General features: G+C 41.6%; 1 protein-coding gene across 1 annotated transcript; it reads left to right on the top strand.

The window, feature by feature from the left end:
• Positions 1 to 11,568: 11,568 nt before the first annotated feature.
• On the top strand, positions 11,569 to 14,358 carry mrpl42 (mitochondrial ribosomal protein L42). Its single transcript, XM_047022850.1, has 5 exons — positions 11,569 to 11,723; positions 11,965 to 12,028; positions 12,706 to 12,790; positions 13,452 to 13,615; positions 14,212 to 14,358. The coding sequence occupies exons 1-5, from the start codon at positions 11,576 to 11,578 to the stop codon at positions 14,255 to 14,257; spliced, it is 507 nt and encodes a 168-aa protein (XP_046878806.1). The 5' UTR covers positions 11,569 to 11,575; the 3' UTR covers positions 14,258 to 14,358.
• The last annotated feature ends 227 nt before the right edge of the window (positions 14,359 to 14,585 follow it).

Below are 14,585 nucleotides of genomic sequence, written 5' to 3'. Positions count from 1 at the left end.
GCCAATGCAATTGTACCCTGGTTATCTTCAAAAATCTTGGGTACATCATACAAACAGTCATCCAGATGTTCAAGCAGTTGAGATAAGTAAAGACACTTGTGTGGTGGCAGCCAACGCCATATACTCTGCCTCACAAGTTGACAGTGCTACAGTTGGCTGCTTCTTGGTCTTCCAGGAAATCAGAGGACCGTTCTCACTCAGACTAACACAATAACCAGTTGTACTGCGTCGGTCAGTTGCGTCACCTGCCCAATCTGCATCACTGTAAGCAAACAACCTCAGCCCATCACATTTTCTGTAACACAACATTTTGTAATTTGTGCCCTTCAAATATTTCAGTACATGCTTAACAGTTGTCCACTGCTCTTCTGTCGGCTCACTGAAATGCTGTGACAGTTTGCTTACAACAAAACTCAGATCAGGTCTGGTGCATGAGGTTAGGTAGATTAGGCTACCCACTGCCTCTGTATTTTCTGGGGTCACCTAGCTTCTCATCGTCAGTGTAATGCATTTTTGGTTCACAAGGTGTCGACCTGGGTTTACAATCCTGCATATCAAACCTGTCAAGCAGCTTGTCAACATAGCTCTGCTGTGACATGGTCACACATCCATTACACTGGTCAAAAGTGATACCAAGAAAATTCTTCAGTCTACCCAAGTTTTTCATCCGGAACTTCAAAGTAAGCATATCTTTTACTGCTTTTAGAACTCTCTCATCACAGGCTGCAATAACCAGGTCATCAACCCAGATCAGTACGATCACCTTGTCATGTTCCGTTTCTCTCTGATAAACACAGTGATCGGCTGGATTCTGTACAAACATGTTTTCACATAGATAGTCATGCAACATTTTGTTCCAGTTTCGACCTGATTGTTTAAGCCCATAAATCGACTTCTCTAGTCTACACACCATCTTCTTCTGGTCTTTTACATCATATCCCTCTGGCTGTTCCATGTAAATCTCACAATCAATAGGTGCATGTAGGTAGGCGGTTTTTACATCCATCTGATGTAGGATCAGATCTTCCTGGGCAGCTTTCTGCATCAACACTCTCACACTAGTCAGGTCAGCAGTAGGAGAGAACGTTTCTCCATAGTCCACACCCATTTGTTGACTGTATCCCTTGGCTACATAGCGGGCCTTGTACTTGTCAGATCCATCAACATTGGTTTTGAGAGCATACACCCATCTACCCCCCACTGCTTTCTTGCCCTCAGGTAAGGTGGTCAGAGTAAATGTGTTGTTATCCCTCAACGCCTTCATTTCCTCATCCATTGCATTTACCCACTCTCTTGAGTTGGATGAAGTTACAGCATCTCTGAACGTCTGAGGTACATTACAAACTATCCTGTAGCAATAATCAATGCTGATCTGAGCCTGATCACTCTCTATACCATAGAAGTCTGGCCTCCTCCTCTCTCTAGCAGGGTATCTCCGTGGAGACTGGGATTCTGGCTTGACCTCACCTGTCTGTAGGCCTATCTGGCTTGGACCTGGCCTAGCCTCTGGGATGTCATTCTGCTCGGGTTTGTCAGGGACAGGTCTGGTTGTGCTAGACTGCACACCACTGTCATTGTCGGACATGTCATCCGTCTGCTGTCCCTCAACACATGACATGAACCTCACCAGTCTGTGCTTCATCACCTTCCTGCTGTCAGGGTAGTAGACCATATAGGCTGGACTGTTCTTGTCATAACCAACAAAGATGCCTTTGTCAGACCTTGGCTCTAGCTTCTTCCTGTCCTGCCTGTAGGCGTAGCACACAGTACCAAACTTCTGCATTCTGAAGACATTAGGTCTCCTTCCTGTCAGCATAAAATAAGGTGTCTCCCTGGTGCGGTTGTTGAAACATCTATTCCTCACCACTGCTGCTGTCTGGACCGCATACGGCCATAGCTCCTTGGCTAACCGGCTCTCCAAGAGCATACATCTAGCCATGTCAAAAAGGGTTCTCCAGTTACGCTCGGCAGTGCCGTTCTGGTGTGGTGAGTATGGTGCTGATGTTTCATGTCTGATTCTATTTCTACGCAGTAGGGCTTGGTAACCCTGCCCTGTGAACTTGGTACCATTGTCAGACCTGATACACTTCACTTTCCCATATGGGGCTGTGTCGGCTACAAACTTCTCGGTGGCTTCTACGGTGTCACTCTTGTGCTTTAGACAGTACACAAATACTGCACTTGAATAGTCATCAGTAAAGGAAAGTGCATACCTATACCCTTCCTTGGACTCTGGGTCAATGGGGCCTGCCAAGTCAGTGTGAACCAGCTCTAAGGCTGATTTGGCCCTCACATCAGGATTCCTGTTCCTAGTCTGAGTGAACTTGCCCTGAGTACACACTTCACATTTCATGGATTTGGACGCTTTACCCCTGATTGACATACCGTCCACAACATTTTCTAATTTCATGACATCATCAAAATTACAGTGCCCCAAAATCTTGTGCCACGTCTGAATATCATGACAGCTCATAATTTGATCATTAGTGTCATTCTTTACTGGCACAGTAGGCAAATAGAACAGTCTGTTATGCTCATGAATGAGGAAGCGCGTACCGTCTCTGTGCTGCAAGACGTCTTCTCCTTCCTTGAAGATCACCGTTGCCCCACTGGAAGTTGCAGCTCTCACAGAGAAAATGTATTGGGGATACGAGGGGATGTGAAGCGCCTGCTTCAGTGTGGCACTGAGGCGCCGCCCCCTGCTGTCGACCAGACACACCTCGGCGTCTCCTCTGCACTCCGCGACCCCCGTGCAGCTTGTGCCATCGGCCAGCTCCACAGAGTGCGTCTCGGACTGGAATCGGTCATCGAAGCTCTTAAACTTCGCCAGGTCAGTGATGATATGCGAAGTCGCACCGGTGTCCACCATCAGGCCCTTTCTGGTGACACCGCTCGCTGGCTCACTGGTCACAAGCTTGAACACGAAGGTGTTGTCATCCGTCTCCTCGGACACTCCGTGCACGTTGTCCTGCTGCCGCTGTCGCCATCCTCCTCGCCGTGCGGTACTCTCGCCCTGGCTGTACCACTGTTGACCACGCTGACAGTCTCTTACCTTGTGACCTCTCTGGCCTCAACGGAAACATACAATGTCCCCGCTCTCGGTGCTGCGGGCACTTGCGCCTGCTGGGGTAGCCCTCCTTGGATGCGCACGGGCCCCCATGACATTGTCGTCGGCCGCAGCTGTGCTCATACTTTCAGTATTTTCATAACTGCGCAACTTTGTCTTGAACTCCGCAAAAGAGAGAGTCTCATCACTTTGAGTGACAAAAATAGAAAAAGGCTTAAATGATTCTGGCAGCCCCTTCAGAATCATTGCAAGCAATAGTCCATCGCTTAAAACCTCTCCAGCATTACGCAGCGCTGTGATTGACGTCTCGGCACGTATGACGTAATCAGTCACACTCTCACTACTCATCTTTTGCAAAGCAGTCAGTTCTGTATACAGGCATACAATACGGGGCTTACCCTTGCCTGCATAATAGTCGCGCAAAATCTTGAGCGCTCCACGGCCGTCATCCGCTGCCTCTCGCATGACCAGAGACAAACTTTTGTCATCAAGGAATTGGATCAGTTCCGCGTATGCTTCTGCGTTCTTTGCTGCATCCTCAGCCAGTGCGTTTTCTTCTGCGCCATCGGCGGGCTGATTCAAAATTGTGTTCTTCAATTTCTGCAACAGCAGATGGCCCAAAAACTTAGTCTCCCACAGTTCATAGTTATTTTCGTCTCCGTTAAACACAAGACGAGACCAACGTGAACTTGTACGTTCGCTCATGGTGCTGGCAGTGGCAATCCGTGAGACACGCATTTAAACGCGCATACAAACAGATGTCTCTCGGTGGCTACTCACATTGGATATCTCTGCGCACAAACGTCAAACGCATCTGGGCCCATAACCTGTTAAACAGAGCTTGACTGCTAGATATACAAACTAACCTTTGGGATGACAAATATCATACCGAGACTGGATGCAAGTTCTGAGAACACTTCCTTTATTTTGTGCAGGTGCATCAGCTTTTATAGACAGTCACATGACACACACACACCTAAAATGCATCAGCAATAATTGGGGGCACAATCAGTTGTCAGTTATTCAATTAACAATTCTCGACGAACCAATGAAGTTCATCATTCATCAAACCCGATTACTAGCAATTGTCGGTTTATGCCAATAATACAATTACTCCGTTTACATGTGTAATTGTGAGAATGCTTAACAGCATTCTCACTATTGTTTTTCTGTTTCTCTTTATTATTATTATTCCAACTTCTTAGTTCTTCCGCCGTTTTTTGCCCTTTAACTAGTCCTGCATACTTTCACCGATTCCTAAAATTATTGTATCAAAACGTTCAGCTCCTTCAGGAGATGATGGCTATGACTTGTGGTATTTCTCACTTTTATACTTTTTAAAGAATTAAGCTTTTTGTGCAAATTATTCTCCCATTAAAAGTAATGGTAAATCCTTTCACATCATTAAAAAGCTTCCTCCTCTTTCAAACTTAACTGCTTCAGCATACTTTCAGCTAGAGACACCATTCAAACTTTAAAATGTTCACAAGACATTCAGCTATTCCCAAATGATTCAGCTTTTTCAAATATATTCAGCCAATTTTGAATTGTGACAGTTTGAAATACATGAAAAATTTAGCTCCTTCTTGATTTCTATGATTGAGCAGCTCTTTTTCTGATATTCAACTAAATTGTCAAACAAATTCCTCTGACGTTCATATAGTTTAACTTACAGAAACAAGTTATACCTTAAAATGTAGGAAAACTTGTCCTCTTTCAGCCAATGTAACTACTAAAGAGCCCATATTTACAGATATTCAGCCATGAGCCTTGAAGCGAGAGCAGCCTTTCAAATTCTCTCACTAACTTCAATGGAGAGGTGGGTAAAATTCTTCATAGACTTTCGAAAGTAGACCTGTTTTTAAATTACCGGTAGAGTCGTATTTCTGACCGCACAGACATATAAAGGACATGTCTGGTTTCGGGAGAGTCTTGGGTCTCGGAAAATATCCTCATGTTTGGGATTGGACGTATCCACTCCCTCTACATTGAAGTTAGTGAGAGAATTTGAAAGGCTGCTCTCGCTTCAAGGCTCATGGCTGAATATCTGTAAATGTGGGCTCTTTAGTAGTTACATTGGCTGAAAGAGGACAAGTTTTCCTACATGTTAAGGTATAACTTGTTTCTGTAAGTTAAACTATATGAACGTCAGAGGAATTTGTTTGACAATTTAGTTGAATATCAGAAAAAGAGCTACTCAATCATAGAAATCAAGAAGGAGCTACATTTTTCATGTATTTCAAACTGTCACAATTCAAAATTGGCTGAATATATTTGAAAAAGCTGAATCATTTGGGAATAGCTGAATGTCTTGTGAACATTTTAAAGTTTGAATGGTGTCTCTAGCTGAAAGTATGCTGAAGCAGTTAAGTTTGAAAGCATTTAAAGCTTTTTAATGATTTGAAAGGATTTACCATTACTTTTAATGGGAGAATAATTTGCACAAAAAGCTTAATTCTTTAAAAAGTATAAAAGTGAGAAATACCACAAGTCATAGCCATCATCTCCTGAAGGAGCTGAACGTTTTGATACAATAATTTTAGGAATCGGTGAAAGGTTTATCGGTTTATACACTCCTCCCTCAGCTCCGGCCTCGTCCCCTCATCCTTCAAAACAGCTGCTATAACCCCCATACTCAAGACACCTGGTGCTGACCCCAACAACCTCATCAACTTCCGTCCAATATCAAATCTCCCTTTCATATCAAAAATTCTGGAAAAAACAATAGCATCTCAGGTTCAAGCTCACTTATCCTTCAATAATCTTTATGAACAATTTCAATCTGGTTTCCGCCCCCTCCACAGCACAGAAACAGCCCTTGTTAAAATCACCAATGACCTTCTCATGGCAGCAGACTCCGGACATCTCACCATTCTCATCCTCCTTGATCTGAGTGCGGCCTTCGACACTATTTCACACAACATTCTCCTTGACAGACTGGCCTCCATTGGTATCACTGACACACCCCTGCACTGGTTTAAATCATATCTCTCCGGCCGCACTCAGTTCATCCAACTCAAAACTTTCAAATCCCAGTCACTTCCAGTCACTACCGGTGTTCCCCAGGGTTCTGTCCTAGGCCCCCTCCTGTTCATCATCTATCTACTTCCCCTTGGCCATATTTTCCGTAAATTCAACATCCATTTTCACTGCTACGCGGATGACACCCAGCTCTACATATCCACCAAGCCCACTTCTACCCTTCCTCCCACCTCCCTCTCCGATTGCCTACAAGAAATAAAATCCTGGTTCACCTGCAACTTCCTCAAACTCAACAGCAATAAAACAAAAATTCTCCTCATCGGCACCAAATCAACCCTCACAAAACCTGACAGCTTTTCCATCACTATCGACAACACTTCAGTTTCCCCTTCCCCTCAGGTTAAGAGTCTGGGTGTCATCTTCGACAGCACACTATCATTCCAAGCACACATCAATAACATCACCAGGTCTGCCTTATACCATCTCCGCAACATCAACCGCCTCCGCCCATCCCTCACACCCCATAGCACAGCCATCTTGGTTCACACCCTGGTAACTTCCCGCATTGATTATTGTAACTCCCTCCTCTTCGGTCTCCCCCTCAAGTCCATCCGTAAACTCCAACTGGTCCAGAACTCTGCCGCCCGTATCATCACCAGAACCCCCTCCATTAATCACATCACTCCTGTTCTTCAGCAGCTTCACTGGCTCCCGGTCAAAACCCGCATCCACTACAAGATTCTGCTCCTCACCTTCAAGGCCCTCCACAACCTCGCCCCTCCATACATCTGTGAACTCCTACACTTCAACACCCCCACCCGCACTCTCCGGTCCTCCTCTTCCACTCAACTTACTGTTCCACCCGCCCGTCTGGTTACCATGGGGTCCAGGGCATTCAGCCGATCTGCCCCCCACCTTTGGAATGCCCTCACACCTGTCATTCGTAACTCCGACACTCTTTCCACATTCAAGACCCATCTAAAAACCCATCTTTTCAAACTGTCATATTCCATATAATTCATTGTCTATCACACATCTCACCACCCCTGTGTAAATTGTTTTAATGTGTCTTGTTCTTGTTTTTTATCATTGTTGATTTTGTTTTTTAACTATGCCCTGTAAGGTGACCTTGGGTGCTTTGAAAGGCGCCCTCAAATAAAATGAATTAATTATAGTTTTGCTTCTAGGTTAACTTGTTTGAGGTGTGGATGCTAGGTAAATGTTGGTTATTCTCTGCCCTCAGTGTGTTAGCAATCATAGCTGCACCATCACCGTGGCAACCAAACAAACAAGCACCATGAAAGCAGAATTGGGTAACGTTTTGGAAACTGCTAAAATAGTTGTATTTCTGACCGCACAGACGCATAAAGGATATCAATGGTTTCGGCAGAGTCTTGGGTCTCGGAAAATATCCTTATTTTTTGGATTGGACGTATAGGTTTGCGTCTAGGTTAACTTGTTTGAGGTGTGGATGCTAGCTAAATGTGTCATTCTCTCTGCCCAGCTCGTTAGCGAGTACAGCTGCTCCATTGCCGTGACAACCAAACATACACGCACCATGAAAGCAGAATTGGGTAACGTTTTGGAAACTGCTAAAATAGTTGTATTTCTGACCGCACAGACGCATAAAGGATATCAATGGTTTCGGCAGAGTCTTGGGTCTCGGAAAATATCCTTATTTTTTGGCTTGGACGTATAGTTTTGCGTCTAGGTTAACTTGTTTGAGGTGTGGATGCTAGGCAAATTTCTGTTATTTTAAACGAACCAATAAAGTTCATCATTCATCAAACCCGATTACTAGCAATTGTCGGTTTATGCCAATAATACAATTACTCCATTTACATGTGTAATTAGTTATGCGATTACTCAATAAACACGTCTACATGATTCTTTTTTATTAATCGTTGTATGCTCCACGGACGAAACTTGCACCATCATCCTTCTGCAACAAAGTGTCGCCGTGTCTTCTTGTATCGGCCCTACTGCTGTGTGTTTGAATCCTGTAGTAGCCGAGTAAATGCACACAATGGTATGGCTATAATTTCAGCTGTTAAAACGATGATATTGTTGTTACGTCTAGCTAGCCTACTTCTTCTCCTGTTTAACAGTTCAGCTTTCAGCTTCTCTCGCATTGTAGGCTATTTTAGCTCTTAGCTTTGTTAGATCATGCAGTTCAGCTTCCACACTGCCTCTTTTGTGTGACTCACACATTTTTGAAATTCATTTCAGCTTTCAGCTTGCGGGTATTTTCTAATTTCTGTATTTTCATCAATAAAAATAAATAAATATTTCAAAAAAAACGTTCAGCTCCTTCAGGAGATGTGTGCTATGTGTTTTGGTATTTCTCCCTTTTATACTTAAAAAAAAATGTTAAGGTTTTTGTGCAAATTATTCTCCCTTTAAAAGTAATGGTAAATCCTTTCAAATCATTAAAAAAGCTTCCTCCTCTTTCAAACTTAACTACTTCAGCCTACTTTCAGATAGAGACATCATTCAGCCTTTAAAATGTCCACAAGACATTCAGCTTATAACTTTCTACTAAATTTTCACTATTTTCAGCTTTTTTAGCATGGTCAGCTATCCCCATTCAGGTTTTCAGCATTCTCACTGCTGTTTCGCAGGAACAGCCTTTTCTAGTTTATTTATTTTCCCACCCCTAAAACTTTGTCAATATTTGGACTATATAGACAACCTAGGTGTCAAAAGTTTCGTCTTGTTAGCGATTGAGTTGCTTGTATTGGGATTTACGTTCCGTTGCACGGTTTAGTAGAAATGAAGTTTTTGTGGCGAAAAGTGAAGCTAACGGTGGCTAACTTGCTAGCCACAGTCACTGACGCCACTAACGTCACTAACGTCATGAAAACTCGCGAGACTATCTCTAGCAGAACATTAGTTTAGCAGCTCGTTAACTTCTGGGAGATGGCTACTGTAGGCTAACTTTTCTGCAAGGCAGCTGCAGAAACGCCACAAGCAAAGAGGCCTGGGTGATAACTATTTGCTCATTTTACATTGTGATATGACACACAATTGTGATGTGTAATGTACAATATAAGGTAATATTATTAAGGAAGTACATCTACTTTTGGAAACAGTAGTCTAATATTTCACTGAAGCATTAGCATCATGACATTAGCCTCTGTTGCCCGGGCAACACATACTACAGCGGTATATGATGCATCTGTTTTCAATCGTTAAAATAAACATTCCTCACAAATACATTTTCGTTGTAGGATTTATTATGACATTAGATTACAAGTAAACGATGTGTTGGTGAAATTATCATTACCTGTGGTTTCAAACCAGTGTAGCTCACTGCAGCGCTGTACTGTCTGTAGCCTAGTCTAGTAGCTAAAAAAAACATCTCCACAGCTGTTTACAGTTCGTAGGATGTCAAACGGCGGCAAATGTTTGGCACAAACCTTACTTCAATCAAAAGTCTTTCAATAGGTGAAACTATCTCACTAGTGACTACTAACCTGAGCTCCATTGCCACAACCTAAACTTTGTCAATCTGTTCATGAAAATTTCAGCCTAGACCGTACAACGGAAGTAACGTTAAATCGAATTAATCAACCAACGCGATTGCTACCAAGACAGTCTAATAGTAGTAGTAGCCTACATTTTGCCTTCTTACTGACAATGATCGCTACCACTGACATTTTTATGAATGAGTGATTTTCCCCTAAATAAATGTCAAGCGTTATTGGGGGCATATTTTCAGTTAGCAGATGGTACTATTTGAATCGCGATTCCATTTGAGATAGCTACTGCTGCAGTGGTGTAGTCTATGTTTTTGTAGTGAGTATACTGTGATTTTCCCCTCCCAGCCTCATACTCGCCTGTCCCAGAGCGACACCACATACAGTGGCGATTCTAGATCCTTTTAGGGGTGCTCAAGGACCCTTAAATGTAATCTCAGCACCCCTAAGACATCCTTAGTTTTTTAATTCATTCAATATTTTGCATAATAATACATAAGTGTATTAATTGTTATCCAGTGAAATTAGGGATTTATATTAGAAAGGGCGTTTAGCACTTTTGCAAGGCACTGTATTCATGTGCTGAGCACCGCTAAAGGTCTGATCGTAGAATCACCCCTGACACCATACACTAAGCACTGTGACGTTTCCATATACAAACTACATTTGTATGTCAGCATGTGTGCTGATATCTACTGTTCCTAACTCTCGGTCCCTCCACTCTAACCATGTCCCTGTACTTACTGTAAGTCGCTCTGGATAAGAGCGTCTGCTAAATGACTAAATGTAACCAAGGATGCCTGTTTTTAAACTCTAGCCTGACTTTTAGTCCACAATGCTGGCCAGGAGTTCTCACCATCTCTCTCATCATCTGAAACAAGGAAATATAAACGTTGTATTCTGTTTACTGCTGTACTCAAGCACACGCACAGACATACGATATCATATTAAGTTACTGACACTTAGCCTACAAGGTAACAGTAACGTTGTGGTATAATTTTCTGGCTGGTTTTCTGTGGTAACGTTAACGATCGGGTCATCATGATCTCAGACTGTGGGAGCTGCAGTATCACCCGACCCGACATACTTTTGAAAACACTGAAGTAGTGTTATTTGGGTCTGTTTACGTTTCATATCTCGTTATTTTAAAACGTAGTTCAAACTGTACGTAGTTGGGAGAAATGAAAGACCGCGCAAAGAATGACAGCCAAACAACGTCTTTTTTTAAGGGAGCCGGAGCTAAACAACCTTGCTTAGTAACTTTAAGTGACGTCTTGTCAGATCCAGGGCACGGCAAAGAAAGCCCCAAATATCCAATTTTCACTGATTCACAATACAGACGGGGAGACTGTATGAATAAAAGCGAGAACGTTCTGTCACAAAACGATGTTGTTACGTATCATCGCGCCTTTGTAAGTGGGTATACGGAAATCCTTGGCTTTTCCTAGTGGGTATACGGCATATACCTGCGTATCACGTAGACTACACCACTGTACTGCTGGTAACGTCGTTGTTAAAATAAGCTTCAAAGGGGGTTCTTTATTAATGAATGAATGCAATATGAGTAGGCTAAATGCCTGAAAATATCACGAGTTTAAGTTTTAAGTCATAGAGATTAGGTCAATTTTTACACCAGTCTGCCGAATGTTTTCGCTTTGATTAAACTATGAGGTTGCTGATCACCATTCCCTCTTGCAGGGGAAATGAGATGACAACAATTTCTTTCTACTCTTCACTCTTAGTATTTTGAGTTGTAAATGAGCAGAAAAAAAATATGTTTTTAAATATATGTAATCTTTATAAATAAGTACGCTATGCATTTTTTCATATAAAATATACAGAAATATCAGTTGTAAAATGTAATTTATATACGGTCCCCTGCAACCAACGCAAGTAAGCACACCCTACAATTTCCCCAGAAATTGTACCCTCTCTAGTTATATTAACTCTACGGGCAGGAGGCTGCAGGCTGCAGCCATACACTCTTGTAAAATTGTGAAGCTCTAAATTACCGATAGGTGGCAGTAATGCGCTAATCGTGCCAAGTATGGCGGAAGTGTTAAGAAAGCCGGATGTGAACTTCATTCTTGAGAATAGTTACAGCTTGCAAGTGATGAGCATGGCCGGTCATTTGAAGAGGTTAAACGGTTTATTTACACAGTTGTCAAACGCAACCAGACAGAAATACAATACAAGTAAGTTATTTCTTCGATTATTGTATAATGCATGTACATCTACGTTTGATATCTGGCTAGCTACCAAGTGTCAGAAAATTTCGTTTTTGTTGTGTTGGTTTATGTAACCTAGCGCCAGTGCCTGTTTATGGAGTGTTTTTCGTTTTTTGGTAGTTAAAGTACGCATCCCGCAGCGAAGCTTTTCCATGCGAATGTCATCGATCTGCGTTTAATACTTAAACTGCATGTATTTATTTTACAGCATGTTTTCTGCCAGCACACCCCAAGTCTGCTATTGGTGGTCCCTCAATTGATGATCCTTACTGGTAGGTTGCATTAGAAAGAATTACAAAATCAAATATTTTACGTCTGACTATAGCTTAATAATATGCAACATTTGTAAACAAAATGGTCAGTATTTTCTTGTGGTTGTTCACTACACTCGCATGCTCAGCACTTTACTGCAAGCCGTGAAAAGGAGAAGGATTGTAGGGATACTAGCAAAGGGTTGTTCTGAAACAACCTTATGGTTTGAGGGTCTTTGAACATTTGCATATCACTTGTCACTTGTTTAATCACTTACCCAACAAATTACCCATAAATATTAGGGAAGCAAACACGCTAGATTTTAAGACGGCTTAAAACCTACCTTTTTACCGAAACATTAAAGTAATTTTGTCTCAGAAGTGTTTTTACTAATTTTATTGGTTGTATTATTGTTTTTATAGATTATCTATTTTAATTATTACTTTTATCACTTGTATTATTGTTTTTATTGAATTCATGTAAAGCACCTTGAGCTACAATTCTTGTATGAAATGTACTTTATAAATAAAGTCTTACTTACTACTTACTTGTACATGATAATTGTTTATCATCATTATGAAGCACAGGTTGATGCCTAATCCCTGCCATACATAAAACTGTTATTGTGTTATTTGTTGAGACAACGTTGATACTTGAATGGGAAAACTGTTTCTCAAAACATTTATGTCAATTTCAGTCAAGTAGAAATTGGTGTAACTTCAGATGGGCAAACCATTGTCTGTTACCATCCCTCCATGGATGTTCCCTATGAACTTACACAGGTAATGTATTCATTTGGCTGACACTTTTATCCAACGGTAAATATCTTTAATCAGCTTCTGGTCTGGAGTCGTACTACTCATGTATCTATGCACACAGGGAAATGCAAATGCTCTTTGAGAAGTGAACATTTAGACAATTGGTATAATATTGACATGGATCAAAATATACATTTTGGGGATTGTTTACATTCATTTGTCAAAAACATAAATCCCTTTCCACAACCTGTACCTGCAAGCCAAATGTTTGACATTTTGCAAAATGACAATGTCTACAGTTGTTGCTGTCTTTTTTTCAACTCCCACAATTAACATTAGTTAATTTGTACTGTACTCTACTTAGGTTAGAATAGGTTATAGGGTTGAAACAGGTTTTATGTGCATTTAGGGTTAGTATAGTATTAGGGTTAGTATAGTCAATTATTTATTGCTATCTGTATATTAAGGAAGTTTCACTTATTTAAGCTCAGCATAGATGTTAATTGTTCCGTGTACTATATGTTATGTTATGCCAGGTGCTTGCGTTGTCTTGTCTTAAGAATTTCAGTGCCCAGTCTAACCTTGTGTTGTTCTGTGTACCTGACAAATAAAAGACTTTAACTGAACTTGAACATTAACATTTTGACCAGTTGCTGTGTTGTAAATGTGTGAATCTCCTTTGCAGGCAATTCCACGACCAGACCCTCTGATCAATCTTGCAGAGAACCATGACCAGGTTCTGAAGGCTCACCTCAGTAGGGAGGTGCTTCAGAACAAAAAAGCCCCTACGATTGAGGAGCTCAGCAAGATGTTTTACACAACCAAGCACCGCTGGTATCCTGTGGGACAGTAAGTAGTTTCTTCAATTAAACACCTTTTTATTACACAATGTTCATTTTTGGTGCAGCGTTTATTCGAGGGCGGCGTTTATTTGATGGCGGCGTTTAATCGAAGAAATACGGTACATTGCTTGAGTCTTTCTGTTAATTAAAAAAGAAAAAGTACAAGATTATTTTGATAGGGGGTTTTCTGGTGGCTCACATGGGCAGAGGCCTTACATCAGTGGCCCGGGTTAGATTCCAGCCCAGGCTATTTGCTGCATGCATTCCCCCTTCTCTCTACCCAGCCTTATTGGATTGTGACAGTTTGAGGCAGACGTCAAACTGTTTTATTAGGTCAATTAGTTGTAGTAATGGTTTTAATAATAGACTTTTTCCCCTTAAACTTTGTCTGTCTTGTAGGGTTGTAGCCTACAGGTTATAATACTTCTGGGTGCTGAACTAGAAGACACCTGTTGCAGCAGCTAGTGGCCTCATGTCAAACCTGTGATTGCTTGAGCTTCCACCTTTGCTGACCAACCTACAATATTTATGTTTATAAATGATAGTTGTTAATTGCAGATTCTTAATTATTTAATTTTTTCTCCAATTTCTCAATTTCCTCAGGTACCACATACGGCGAAGAAAGGGAGATCCTCCTAAAGACAGATAAAAACTGCTCTGTAAAGGAAACAGCTACTGTAACACAAAGCTTCTTGATACCATATAAAACTTCTACCTGTTTTGTGGCGTCAAATAAAATGAACAAAACAATCGCTTTAAAACTTTTTTGCACTGAAATGAGGAGTTAGACCGTAGTACAGCTTCTCACCCATTTTCAAGGTTTTATGTAGGCGGGGCAAAACCCAACCTATCTACGTCACAGCCATCTATCTACGTCAGATCACAGACGGTTTATACAACCTGCATTCTGTTACTCAGCTGGTACAATGCAAAGACAAAGTAATTAACACATAAAACACTCCGAGACTGCAGGTAGG

This window comes from Hypomesus transpacificus, chromosome 7, assembly GCF_021917145.1.
Source record: "Hypomesus transpacificus isolate Combined female chromosome 7, fHypTra1, whole genome shotgun sequence".
Lineage (NCBI taxonomy): Eukaryota > Metazoa > Chordata > Actinopteri > Osmeriformes > Osmeridae > Hypomesus > Hypomesus transpacificus.
This window is presented reverse-complemented; position numbering and strand designations above follow the sequence as displayed.